The 15,286-nt window shown below is 39.8% G+C and overlaps 1 protein-coding gene across 2 annotated transcripts in view; it reads left to right on the plus strand.

The window, feature by feature from the left end:
* The window catches only part of znf385a (zinc finger protein 385A), a 176,696-nt gene that overhangs the window by 94,898 nt on the left and 66,512 nt on the right, over window positions 1–15,286 (plus strand). For both annotated transcript variants that reach the window (XM_022676907.2, XM_022676908.2), the window contains exon 2: window positions 12,191–12,336. In XM_022676907.2, coding sequence (XP_022532628.2) covers window positions 12,191–12,336 — 146 coding nt within the window. The remainder of the gene's footprint in view (window positions 1–12,190; window positions 12,337–15,286) is intronic.

The raw sequence follows: 15,286 nt of genomic DNA on the forward strand, positions 1-15,286 counted from the left end.
TGTTTGAGTAAAAGGAACATTGTTGTTTTATTCTATAAACTACAGACAACATTTCTACCAAATCTTCCAAATAAAATAAAGTGGAAATAAAGTGGACCCATATATGATGTAAGTGGACCCATATATGATGTAAGTGAACCCATATATGATAAAACGTGGACCCATATATGATAAAAAAGTGGACCCATATATGATAAAAAAGTGGACCCATATATGATAAAAAAGGGGACTCGTAAATGATAAAAGTGGGCCCATATATGATAAGAGCGGATCCATATATGATAAAATTGGACCCGTATGTAATAAAAGTGGACTCGTATGTAATAAAAGTGGACTCGTATGTAATAAAAGTGGACTCGTATGTAATAAAAGTGGACCCATATATGATACAAGGTGGACCCATAAATGTTAAAAGTGGACCCATATATGATAAAACATGGACCCATATATAATAAAAGTGGACTACTATATGGTAAAAGTGGACCCATATATGATGAGAGCAGATCCATATATGATAAAAGTGGACCCCTATATAATAAAAGTGGACCCATATACAATAAAAGTGGACCCATATATGGTAAAAGTGGACCCATATATGGTAAAAGTGGACCCATATACGATAAAGTGGACCCATATATAATAAAAGTGGACCCATATATGATAAAGTGGACCCATATATGGTAAAAGTGGACCCATATATGGTAAAAGTGGACCCATATATGATTAAAGTGGACCCATATATGATGAGAGCAGATCCATATATGATAAAAGTGGACCCCTATATAATAAAAGCGGACCCATATATAATAAAAGTGGACCCATATATAATAAAAGTGGACCCATATATGATAAAGTGGACCCATAATTGATCAAAGTGGACCCATATATGGTAAAAGTGGACCAAATATGATCAAAGTGGACCCATAATTGATCAAAGTGGACCCATATATAATAAAAGTGGACCCATATATGGTAAAATTGGGCCCATATATGATAACATAGTGTTTAACCCTTTCAATTGCAGGCGTGATAAAATATTATGTTGTTTAGTAGCTACAGTAACTCGTTTGGTAACTACTTTAGGGATGAGGTTGGGGAGTTTGAGATGAGGTTGGGGCTGGTGATCATCCAACATACTGACCTCACTAACACGGCTACTGAATACAATCAAATCCTTACAGCAATGCACTGAAAAAAAAAATACTAGAAAGCATTTCCTGGACAGTAGGGGCAACTACTTAAACAAAAGCTGTATAAGACTCCAGACAAAAGAGTGAATGCCGTGTTAAAGTGCTTTTGTCTGTATATAGTGCATATATTTTATATTGATATATATTAGAGCATAGAAGCTTGAGCTCGTAAAGGTAAAACGTAAGGGGTAAATACACTCTTATCTCTAAACAATCTCACAAAAGCTCATCTTTTTTGCTTCCCCGACCCTGTGATGATCTCTGCTTATCAGTCAGTGTTTTTAGTTTCACCCTTCCCCTCCTGCCTCTTCTGTACAGCACACGCTCAATGCAGACAGCCAGCGCTCCAACTGAGAAACAGGATTGCCAGGCTGGAGTATTAGAGAGAAGCACGAGCGTCTGATGTTCCATTTATCAGGGCCGAACAGACTCGGAATTATTTCAGTTTGGTGAAGCGCTTTCCAGTGCCTTTGATCTTCCCGTGCCCTTCTGTCTATTTATAAACCCCCAGCCACCCCCCATCTAAAGCACTGCGCCTCTGTTATTCACACCAAATAACGGCTCCCAAATCCTCCTTCCCAGCCGCCATGAGTATTCCTTTCACACCGGCTTCAGCAGCCCTGCACAGAGAGCCATGCTTTCAACTCAACCAAATCAAGCACTTCATTTACATATGAATACAAGTACAGTGTACTCCTTCAACACAATCATCAAATCATAATCATCAAATGTAAGTGATTACTGCAAATTGAAGACAGCTAAATTCAGTTGGAAAATGCGAGAGAAATTGTTCTGATTGGTGTAAAATGGTTACATGTTTTTTTTATTTTTTTTTAGATATACACTATATTGCTATATACACTGTATTTTCACTCATCTAAATCACTATTTATTTAGGTATTCAAATGATTTCTATGGCAATCCAATGGACAAGTCTGGGTTTGGTGGTTGCTAGGAGAATGGTACTTGTCTGACAGCATTGTGGCAGTTGTAAAGTTTGGTAGAGGGGGGGTTATGGTTCAGGGTTGGTCTCAAACCCTTAGTTTCAGTGAACTCATGCTTCCATTTTTACAGGAAAAGTTTGGGGAAGTCGCCTTCCTGTTCCAATATGACTGTGCAAGATCTGAGTTCCGTAAAGACATGAATAAGTAAGTTTTGCTGTGTGGAACAACTTGACTGGCCTGCACAGAGTCAGTCCTGATCTCAACCTGGCATAAATTAGATTAGAGTGGAGACTGTGAGCCAGGCCTTCCCGTCCAACATCAGTGTCTGACCTCACAAATGCGCTTTCTTTAAAAATGGTAAAAAATTCCAATAAACACACTCCTAAACCTTGTGGAAAGCCTTCCCAGAAGAGTTAAAGCTTCTATAGCTGCATCATATCGGCAGCTATAACATAATAATAAACCAGTTGTGCCATATATTACATTACATTACATTTCATTTGGCAGACGCTTTTGTCCAAAGCGACTTACAATAATGAAGTACAAAAGTAATAGGAATTTAGATAACCCATTTTTAGATAGGGCTTAAAGGAGGTCGAAGGGAAATAAAGGGATAGAGAAGTGAAGGAGGGGAAGAAGGAAATGGGGTTAGAAGTAGTTAGTGTGTTAGAGGTGTTAGGAGAGTAAGTGCTCTTTGAAGAGCTCTGTCTTCAGGAGTCTCTTAAAGATAGCGAGAGATTCTCCTGATCTGGTAGTGGAGGGTAGTTTGTTCCACCATTGGGGAACTCTGTATGAGAACAGTCTGGATTGCTTTGTGTGAGTGTTTGGCAAGGCGAGGCGACGTTCATTGGAGGAGCGCAGCGGCCGGGAGGTAGCGTAAGCCTTCAGGAGTGAGTGCAGGTAGGAAGGAGCCTGTTCTGTCATCACCTTGTAGGCGATTGTAAGAGTTTTGAATTTAATGCAGCATCAACTGGTAGCCAGTGGAGCTCAATGAGCAGCGGTGTGACATGTGCCCGTTTTGGTTGGTTGAAGACCAGACGTGCTGCTGCATTCTGGATCATTTGGAGTGGTTTTACTACGCAGGCCGGGAGGCCAGTTAGCAGGGCATTGCAGTAGTCGAGGCGTGAGATGACGACTGCTTGTACCAGGAGTTGGGTGGCCTGTTGTGTCAGAAACTGTCTAATTTTCCTGATGTTATAAAACGCGAAGCGGCAGGATCGAGCAACCGAGGCCACATGGTGCGTGAAGGAGAGCTGGTCATCAACCATAACACCCAGGTTCCTAGCAACCTTTGTCGGTGAGAGAGAGAGAGAGAGAGAGTCGATGCTTATAGAGAGGTTGTGTTGTAAAGATGGTTTTGCTGGTATGACCAGAAGTTCAGTCTTTGAGAGATTTAATTGAAGGTGATGCTCCTTCATCCAAGAGGATATGTCAGAGAGACACGATGATATCCGTGCAGAGATTGAGTTATCTTCAGGTGAGAATGACAGGTATAGCTGGGTGTCATCAGCAAAGCAATGGTAGGAAAAGCCATGTGAGTGGATAACCTGACCAAGAGAGGCAGTGTATATTGAGAAGAGAAGGGGACCCAGTACCGAACCCTGGGGAACCCCAGTGGATAGGGAGTGGGCTGAGGACAGCTGTCCTTGCCACATCACCTTAAACGAGCGCCCAGTGAGGTATGATCTAAACCATGACAGCACATTGTCTGAGATCCCCATGTTTGAAAGTATAGTTAGGAGGAAGTCGTGGTTGACCGTGTCGAAGGCGGCCGAGAGGTCCAGCAGAATGAGCACTGAGGACTGGCCTGCAGCTCTAGCAGTTTTCAACGCTTCAGTCACAGACAACAGAGCCGTCTCGGTAGAATGTCCTTTTTTGAATCCAGATTGGTTCTGGTCCAGGAGGTCATTCTGGGAGAGGAAGCCAGAGACCTGATTTAAAACTGCTCTCTCGAGTGTTTTAGAGAGAAAGGGTAGTAGTGAGACCGGTCTGTAGTTATCAACCTGGGCGGGGTTGAGAGAAGGCTTTTTAAGCAGTGGTGTCACATGTGCTTGTTTGAAAGCAGTCGGGAAAACACCAGAAGTTAAAGAGGCATTGATTGTGTGAGTGATAGCCGGAATGATTGCAGGTGCGATGGTTTGTAGTAAGTTTGAGGGAATTGGGTCAAGCGGACACGTAGTAGGACGGCTACGTGTTAGGAGAGCCAGTGTCTCGTTCTCAGTGAGAGAAGTGAACGAGGAGAGCGCAACGCCTTCGGTGGAGGGACACCGGGCTGCAGAGCATGTAGTAGGACTGCTACATGTTACATCAGTAAACTGGTTGCTGATAGCTGCCACTTTTCCAGTAAAGAATGATGCAAGTGTTTCAGCAGTAAGGCATGTAGCCGGAGGAGGAGGAGGGTTCAGTAGTGATTTAAAAGTAGCAAATAGTTTCCGGGAGTCTGTGAGGGAGCTGAATTTATTCTGATAAAATTCAGCTTTAGCAGTCGTGATGCTGGCTGAGAAGGAAGCCAGGAGCAGTTGGTAGAAGGAAGCCAGGAGCAGTTGGTTTCTTTCACAATAATATCGACAACCTTATTTGATGTTGTGAACAATATTATACCTTGAAATATTGTGCCATATCTCTCATCACATATTACAAATTTTCACACCAGGATACGACTTTTTTTTGCTGTTTTTAGCAAAAGAAAAATTCACACTGTTCTCATTTCCCCTTAGGTATCTACTAGAGACATATTATATCTGTCCAGTATCATTTATTATTATTTATTTACTTTAATCCTGGATATATGGAGATATTTGTAGTTTATTAGTATCATGACATACTGGATCATTGACTTCTGTTACAAATCTGATAAAATTCTTGTGTATATATATATATATATATATATATATATATATATATATATATATATATATATATATATATATATGGTGTGCCTTATTATATCGTATGCACTAATACAATTTTAGTTTCATTTTGTTGCAGTAGTGCATTCCTGAAATAATTTATTTAATTCAATGTTTTGTCATATCGGCAAGAGTATCATTATTAAAAAAAGGATATTGTGATATTATCGCCTACCCGTACTATGGATTAAGACACATAAGTTCAAATGCTTATTTTAAAAATGACCGTAGCCATATTGTTTGTTGAATAGATTGCTAGTAGAGTAAATAAAATTAAAAAAAAGGGATTTGTAATGTTACTGTAAGAGTTTAGTCTTTTTTTTTTTTGCTTTGGTCAGGAACTTGTTATATCCTTTTGTTTGTGTGTGAATAAGAAAATATAATTCAGTTTATTACATGTAGTTAGTGCACCTCTTCCTGCTCTCCTGTCAGTATACGGTATTGCAGTTTCCTGTGCTGTCTGTCTGTCCACTGTGGCCTGTTTAAGAGCCGTGATTATGGCCTCCATGAGTGTTGCAGGATTCTTGGCATGTCATGAGCTTTTAACGACTTCTACGAGCCCAGTCACCCTCTCTCCCAGACCGCCCTGTCCGTCATTGGCTCGTGCCCCTATCGGGTTGCCGGGGGCTGGTTAAGAGAGAGAGCGGATCAGCCTAGGGCAAAACAACATAGCTGCCGGGCACTGTGGGGGTTTGATGAGGCTGCTAAGACCGCAGTATTATCATCAAGGCAGTTTGTCCGTCAGCGGAGGATCGAGCGCTGCTGCCGGGGTCTAATCAGCACCCTTGTTTGAGTTGATGCATAAAGCCTCTGATCTGAGACAGCTGTATTTATTTATTTATTATTACTATATGTGGCGCTCATGCTAATTCAACCTAATTCAGCAGGCGTGACTCTGAACCACCGTGTGAGGGGTTTTCATGTGTGACCGTGTGCATGTAGCCTATCTACAGGGGTTGGACAATGAAACTGAAACACCTGGTTTTAGACCACAATAATTTATTGTCAGGTGGAAACAGGAGAGTTGAGGTGCACACTGAATTCTGCCGTGATTTGGGCAGTCGTGGTTTTATGTTTTTTGGATACAATCCGGGTTAGCACCCGAACATCCCTTTCAGACAGCTTCTTCTTACAGCGTCCACAGTTAATCCTGTTGGATGTGGTTGGTCCTTCTTGGTGGTACGCTGGCATTACCCTGGATACCGTGGCTCTTGATACATCACAAAGACTTGCTGTCTTGGTCACAGATGCGCCAGCAAAACATGCACCAACAATTTGTCCTTTTTTGAACCCAAAATGTTGTGTGCATTGCAATATTTTGAGCAGAACTGTGCTCTTACCCTGCTAATTGAACCTTCACACTCTGCTCTTACTGGTGCAATGTGCAATTAATGAAGATTGGCCCCCAGGCAGCTCCAATTTAGCCACGAAACCTCCCACACTAAAATGACAGGTGTTTTAGTTTCATTGTCCAACCCCTGTATATCATACAGGATTCTATTTTCCATTAGTGCTGTCATATGTAATGCATAACTGCCCTAATTTTTAATACATATAGCGCTCTTATGCCAGTTAAACCTAATCCACTTTAATTCACTCACAGTTTGAGGGCTTTAATGTTTGATCATGAGTGATATCATGTGTCTTGGTTCCCGAGAATGAGACGAGGCGAGATTTTAAAATATTTTAAAGAAAACGTCAAAAATTTAAAATGAAGGATAGAGTTTTTCTCTCACAAATTGAGTCTATTAAAAATAGAAACTAAATAAATACAAAATAAAAATAAAAATCTTGTATAGTGCAAGCAATACATACAAACCACAACCAGATATATTAAGCCTATAATTTCAAAGTCTTTTATAGCTTAACTATGTATAATCATAACAAGTCAAATTAAAACTATGCTTGAAGTGCGAACATAGACAGACATTTTTTTAATACAATACATAGCTAATGGATTAGTACAACTGCTTGTAATACAGTCGTGTTCTTTGGGCACTTTACCTCAGAAGTTAATTCAGATGTTTGACATCATTTAGCTGTGTTTTATGGTGAAATCAGCCAAAATATATCCCTCCTTTTTTGTTCCAGCTAATCCTTGGTAGCCCTGTTGGCAATTATAGTTGATAACATTAACATTATACCTTATTTTTCCCACCCAAACACACTGAAAACATGAAAACATGTTCACATATAGAAATTAGTTAGTACTGTGTGTACAAGTGATTTATTAACACACAAATAGATATTAATGATAATACACTGTTGTGCCGCCATCTTTGATTCTGAACTTAGTTAGTGGGTTAGTGAGGCTCTCCCAACTCTCCCAAATAGAAAATTCAACTTGTGGGGGCGTTGCAGTTGAAATTTCCTATTTGGGATGGCTTGCAAACATTGTTTATAGCAGCTTAGAGTTCTGAGATGTTCTACAGCTTGTTTTAAGGTCTATTAAAAGTTTTCATGGTCATGGTCATGTAACAGTTGGGATAATTGTCTCTTAAATAAGCCATCCTCTGATCAGCTTCAGTCTTTTAACATGATGTTTGGATGTAACAGATATTATATATAGCATTCATGATTTTATTATTTATTATTATTTATTTGTTTTACATATTTCCCTCCATTGGTTCAATATTTGCGAGAGGCAGTTCGAGAGGCAGCAATTCAACACAACGTGTGATAGATCCACACCTAAACTTCACAGTTGGCAGGGTGTTCTTTCCATTAAATTGAGTTTTTCTCCTCAAACATTGCTTTTGCTGATTGGAGCCAAAGAGTTCGAGTTTACCTTTAACTTTATCAGTCCACAGTACGTCCAGATCTCTGGCATAAAGCAGGTTCTTGGCAGTTCTTGTGACCCAAAACGAATTATTCAGCATTTATACTGGACCTCACTGATGCCCTTGTGGCTGAATGCAATCAAAGTACAAGCTGTTACTGCAGCGAGGGCGAGGACAGATGTCCGATTAATACCTTGATTTTAGAATAAATGTTGTATGAGCGGATGCCTACAACTTTTTATTTTATGACATACAGATTATTTCATTAGTTATATATGAGTATATGAGGCAACATACAGTATTTAACATATTAGCCTCGGATAAATCCTTAATGCATCAAAATTAAGAATACTTATTTTTCTCTCTAACATCAATCACTTGTGACAAATACAGCAATATATAAACACACACACACACACACACACACACACAGACACACGCACACGCACACGTGCGAGCTCACACTTTCACACTGTGTGAGTGTGATTTACTGTGAGTGCCAGGTCCCGAAAGGGTGCTTTATTTAATGAGGTAATTATACACTAGGTCAAGGAAGCAGCCGGGACCTGATTTATACACACTGGCTGTGGTGTACTGTCATAAACACACACACACACACACACACACACACACTATGTCTCTGACTACTGCAAGGACAACTGTACTCAAAACCTGCCTATCACACACACACACACACACACACACACACACACACACACACACACACACACACACCTCCCTCCTGTCTGCACCTAGTGCTCACTGCACTTGGTGCTTCTGTCCTTTCACTCTCTCCCTTTATTGTCCTTTCACTATTAGTCTCTCTCTTTCTTTTTTATATATATATAATTTTTATATTTGTAGTCTCTCTCATCCCCTCTCTCTCGCTCTCTCTCTCTCTCTGTCGTCACAGTTTGTTTCACAGCTGGCGTGAGAACAGACTAAAGAGGCAGACACCGTCTCCGTCTCTGATTGGCCGAGGCACATGCTCGGTGTGTGTGATGCCAGTGCCGCATTGCAATGACAAATGCAGCAGCAGTGACGCGCTCTGCGGTTCAGAGGGCAGTGTGCTCTACAGCCTGCGGTCAGCCTCAGTCTCTGTAACACACACTGCATGTGTGTGAGGATCCCAGGTCATACATGAGTGTGTGAGGCAGTCAGGACCAGCAGTGTCATCTGCTGCATGCTTTCTTCTTCACAGCAGGCCTCTCTCTCTCTCTGTCTCTCTCTCTCTCTCTCTCTGTCTCCATTCAGTTCAGTTCATTTATATATACTATATGTCCTCTTTTTCTCTCTCTTTCTCTCTCTGTCTCTCACTTCCTCTCTGTCTGTCTCCATTCAGTTCAGTTAATTTATACTATATGTCCTCTTTTTCTCTCTCTTTATCTCTCTCTCTCTCTGTATCTGTCTGTCTCTCTCTCTCTCTCTCTCTCTCTCTCTCTCTCTGTCTCCATTCAGTTCAGTTCATTTATATATACTATATGTCCTCTTTTTCTCTCTCTTTCTCTCTCTGTCTCTCACTTCCTCTCTGTCTGTCTCCATTCAGTTCAGTTAATTTATACTATATGTCCTCTTTTTCTCTCTCTTTATCTCTCTCTCTCTCTGTATCTGTCTGTCTCTCTCTCTCTCTCTCTCTCTCTCTCTCTCTCTGTCTGTCTCCATTTAGTTCAGTTCATTTATATATACTATATGTCCTCTCTTTCTCTCTCTCTCTCTCTCTTTCTTTCTGTCTCTCTCTGTCTGTCTGTCTCCATTTATTTCAGTTCATTTATATATACTATATGTCCTCTCTTTCTCTCTCTCTCTCTCTCTCTCTCTCTCTGTCTCTCTCTGTCTCTCTTCCTCTCTGTCTGTCTCCATTCAGTTCATTTCAATCTAAACTTTTATTTTTTATTTTTATAAATCTCAAATTTGGTTCCTGGACAAAACTTTGTACTATATGTCCTCTCTCTCTCTCTCTCTCTCTCTCTCTCTCTCTCTCTCTCTCTCACACACACACACACACTCTCTCTCTCTCTCTCTCTCTCTGTATGTTCAGCAGCTCTGCCACGTTGAACTCTCACATGCTTTACTGTGAGTTAATGAAGCAGAGGCCTGTCCAGACATGAGGCTTCCAGACACAGCTTAGGAGCTGCTGGACCTGCCCCCTTTAAACTACAGGCTTAACATTCACTTATTTAAGCATTAATAATGAAGGAGTGATAAAACATAAGATACTGCAACTGGTTGACTGAAATGCTGAAGATCTAAGGTTATAGCACAGACTGGTTTATACCTAAGTTTTTTTTTTAGTTAACATTAGTCCTTGTTAGAGGTCATATTAATTATATGGCTCACACACTGCCAGGGCTATTAAATATGACCTGCTTACTTTTATTTACACCTCTGAATCTGCTCTGGGCAATGAGAAAGCAGACATTTTAGCAAAGGAAACAAAAAAAAACAGGAACTCACTTGAAACTATGTTACGATTACGGATGCCTACCATCTAGTCGAAGTTCACTGTAGAAGTAAATGGCAAGATAAACTGATACAACTGTAAAATGTAATGTGGACTTCCTTAATAGACAAGATCAGACAGTCATAAGCAGCTGCTGAATTGGACATACTGCTCTTATCCACCACCACCTTCTGGTTCTGTGATACTCCTCAAACTATTAAACACATATTAGTAGACTGCCCTGCACTTTTTAACCACCAGTAATAACTTTTATAGGGTTACAAATATGAAAGAACTGTTTGAAAAGATTCCACCAGCTAAAATACTTAATTTTCTGGAAACTGATGCTCAAGCCACAAACATTGTCGATGCCATAAAATAGCCAATATGTTGCTGATATGGCACAAAACACAAACAAAACAAACAAACTAAATCTGCTATGAATTTAAATGACCTGTTCTACCTTAAAATTAGAATCAGATCCTGTTAGCGCTGATTGGGTAATGTGATTCAGTGTCTCAATCCACACAGTGTACCCTACCTACCTACAAGGGGTGCAGGATGTTAACAAAGGATGCGATGTGCGATAATGCTGTTTTATATCACAATATGTGAAATATGTTTTTTTTTTCCCTCTTTCTCATTTGGGTTGATTACACTCATTTTTCATGCTAAGAAGAACTTTATAACTTGTTGTATGCGTTCTCTGTGGCCCTCTTACTCGCTTTACTTTACTCTGCCTCCAGTCTTATTATGTTATGCGATCACAGTTTGCTACATGTTGGTAACTCAGTTGACTTTGCTGTTATTCAAGCCAATACTGCAAACTTCTTCAATGTGTTTATCGTGCAAATGTATCATGTTACTTATAAATAATTACTTACGAATTAGTCATATAATATTATAATGTTGCTTTGTTGTGGCCATCTTGTAAGTGCTGTTTTTATTGTGTATATGGAGAAGAAATACTTAAAAGACTTCAAACAGAGTGCCATTATTGTGCAATACTGGCACTCCTAGAAGCAAGAGACGAGTCTCTCGTCCAATCACATTACAGTCTCAAAACTAATTGTGGCATAATCATCATACATGATGACTGACTTAGTGGTTAGTAACTACTAATATGTAGTAGAAGACCTGCAGTTTTGAGAGTTACAAACTGAAGCATCAACCATCAACAATCAATGCATATTTCTTCTTAAACCATCTTCTCTCCTTTTATCTTCTCCTTCCTACTCTTTCTGCACACATACTGACAGCTCTCCACAGTGGCACAGCCTGTTTCAACCCAATCCAGTGATGGGCCTCACTGAGAACCCGTCTGAGAAGTGTACCGCAGAATCAAGAGAGAGAAGCCGAAGCCTGACAAGCAATCTTGAAAGAGAAGCTGGGAAAAGGCAAAAAAAAAAAAACTGAGAACCTGAGATTAAGAAGGAGGCTGAGAGATGGAGAGAGAGAGGGAAAGAGAGAGAGAGAGAGAGAGGGAGAAGAGATTTAAGACTGCAGGGAATTGCAGGCGAAGAAAATCCAGCTGTGAAAATTAAGCAGCTTTAAGTAACTGCTTGCTAAAGCTGCATTCTGAAGAGTGGCTCCTTTCAGAGACTCATCCACAAGGTTGCACTGGTTGCAGGGGATAAGAGGGAAGAGAGAGAAGAGAGGGAGGGAGGAAGGAAAAGAGAGGGAGAGAGAGAGAGAGAGAGAGAGAGAGAGCAAGAGAGAGATGACAGTGACAGAGGCTCAGGCTGTTTCATAACACATGGCTTACAGCGATGTGCCGAATTAATGCTCACAAAAGGTGCCTCATCAGAAGAGCTTTTATATCACAGCTTTTTATCTTTAAGATTCCTTCCTCATGTACTGATGGATTATTCTCAGAGGTTACAGTTATATTCACCTCCAACTTCCTCTTTTCTTTCACTGTTTACAGGAAGTATCAACCGAACGGGGGCGGTCCCCACATTTCTGCGGACCCCCACAGTCATCCAGCCTCATTTGGACTTGAAGCCCTTCCTGCAGTTCCCCATGGAGACACCTCCGCCTCACAGCATTGGACTCTTCCACAATTTTAACACGGTGAGCAGCTCGTTTGCATTTGCTCAATTCGTTTTAATGATGATTCTTTAGAAAATTGTTAAAATCTTACATTTATTACAATACTAATATTGTGATGCAAAATGTGAATTGGAATTTCATTGGAAAGTTACTTTATTTTAGTAATTTAGTTCAAAATGTGATCTATTTTAAGTGTTTATTTCTTTTATTGTTGATGATTTTGGCTTACAGCCAATGAAAACCCCAAAATCAATGTATCAGAAAATTAGAATATTATATAAGACCAACTGTTACTTTCTGCAGTGTGGGCAGTGTGCCAAGTCCTGTTGGAAAATAAAATCCGCATCTTCATAAACGTGGTCAGCAGAGGGAACCATGAAGTGCTGTAAGATTTTGTGGGAAAACAAAACTGCACTGACTTTAGACTTGATAATAAAACACAGTGGCTCAACACCAGCAGATGACAGACACGTCTCTCCAAACCATCACTGATCATCAGTAAATTTTACATTTCATTTGTAAATCAAGGGACCAGAGTCTGGAGGAAGAGTGGAGAGACACACAGTCCAAACTGCTTGAGGTCTAGTGTGAAGTTTCCACCAATCAGTGATGGTTTGGAGAGACATGTCATCTGCTGGTGTTGATCCACTGTGTTTTATTATCAAGTCTAAAGTCAGTGCAGTTTTGTTTTCCCACAAAATCTTACAGCATTTTCATGCTTCCCTCTGCTGACAACTTTTAAAGAGATGCGGATTTCATTTTCCAGCAGGACTTGGCACACTGCCCACCACTATTGGTCTTGCATTATATTCAACATTTTCTGAGACACTGATTTTTCGGTTTTAATTGACTGTAAGCCATAATCATTAACAATAAAAGAAATAAACACTTAAAATAGATTAATCTGTATGTAATACATCTATATAATATATGAGTTTTACATTTTGAACTGGTTTACTGAAATAAAGTAGCTTAGCAATGGTATTCAGATTTTTTTGAGATTTACTAATATATCCTGCCAGTCTATGCAGGGTTATTTACAGTAGCTTCCATAGGACATGGCAAAAATCATGGGACATGCTAATTCCACATATTCCTGTCTCATGATTTTTGCCAAAGCCTATCTGGAAAGATCCCTGCATTGAGTCGTAGAGCAGAGGACCTGTGTTCTTAAATATCCATGTTACCACCTGAGAACCAGTCTGTTTTCGTGTGTGGTTACCAGTGATGAACTCTGTAGTCCCACAATGCAATATAACACAGAAGGGGAGGAGCTTCTCACATCATGGAACAAGATTAGAAAGAATAGTGGCTTATGATTCAGTTGCAGTGCTGAACTTGCAGTGATGTATGTTGGTATACAAATTGGGGTAGTAGGTTAGTGGTTTGTGTCTATTAACCTGTCAATCCCACACTATTAAGAGTAGTATATATTCTATACTATTCTACACTCTGTTAGTGTGAATTTCACAATTGCAGCACATTATTAAGTATTTTTTGGGACTTTTTCTGTTGCTTAAATTACGCTAGCCTGCCAGTTACAGACCCTGTCTCATCTCCAATGCGTGTCCAATATCCAGCACCTGCACCTTTTCAGATGTCCGTGGGGTGTTTGTCTGCTCCGGTCGTTCTCATTGATTTCCGCCAGGCCTGGAATAATAAAGTGTGAGTTATGGCTAATCATAACCAGCGCTGCCCTTTCCTCTCACTCAGCACTCCTCCTGCGTTTCCATGTGGTACATTTTTCTCAGACTGCACTCTGCAATGCAAATTAGGCTCCCGGTCAGCAAAACGATGATGACAGCCTGATCACGTGAGCAAAGTGAGCCCGAGGCTTCGCTCTTGTGTGTGGAAATCAATCGTGATTTGCGAGTGGCGGGTTTGGCTTGGGCGTACGCTAGCACTTGTTGCCACTGTAAAATATGGCATGGCCTTTGGCTGTCTCTCCGACGGCAAGGAGGGAGAAAAAGAGAGAAAACACAGCCTTTATGTGCCAGCTCAACAAATCTTAACCAAGTGATTTAAAATGGCCTGTTTTCATGCCAAATCCTCCAAATCATATCGGGAATAAGAAGCCAAACGATGTTTTAATGGGCTGAGAGATAGATGAGCACAAGCTTAGGATCGTGTAAGAGCTTAACACCAGTCTCTGTTAGTCGTATAGTTTTAAATCTGAAGATTGTTGAGGTTTTAAAGTTGCAGCAGGGATTAGATGTGATACCAGCAGATTGCACGGGTTCATGTTTTTCTGCTACCTAAGATACTAAGAAAAAAAAGTACAGATTTGTGCTTAAAAGAGTACAATGCTTGTTGCTGGGGCTGTACCTTATATTGATTTACAGTAGAGTTACTGGTACCACTTTAAAATAAGACTACCTTTATAAAGGGTTTATAAATGGTTTACAATTAGTTTATTAATGGTTACTAATTAGGTTGTAAATGCCTTAAAAATTATTAATAATCAGTTATAACACATACGTAGAAAGGGCAACAGTATAGATGCCTGTGGGTTCACTATTTGGCAAACAACAGGTCATTGTTGCCCTTTCTATGTATGTGTTATAACTGATTATTAATGATTTTTAAGGCTTTTACAACCTTATTAATAACCATTAATAAACTAATTGTAAACCCTGTTATAAACTCTTTATAAAGGTAGTCTTATTTTAAAGTGGTACCAAGTTACTTTTGAGTGAAAGTTTTTTTAACCCATTTTTGTACCAGTAAAGATTATAACGATTATAAACTTTATCATCAACTGAATATGTGTCAAGAACTTGATGATCCAAAATTGTCTGGCTTTCAAATGAATTTTTTTTTTATATAATATTGGTTTATTAGTAGCAGTGAGTTTCTGCTGTTAGGAAAGACTTTGTACTTCAGAGGGAACACATCTGACCTGTAATAAACATTATTATACAATTACAATTGTACAATTATGAAAAGTATACATTTTAAGTACAAGAAAGTA

The sequence above is a fragment of the Astyanax mexicanus genome, chromosome 13 (assembly GCF_023375975.1).
Source record: "Astyanax mexicanus isolate ESR-SI-001 chromosome 13, AstMex3_surface, whole genome shotgun sequence".
In the NCBI taxonomy this organism is placed as follows: domain Eukaryota; kingdom Metazoa; phylum Chordata; class Actinopteri; order Characiformes; family Acestrorhamphidae; genus Astyanax; species Astyanax mexicanus.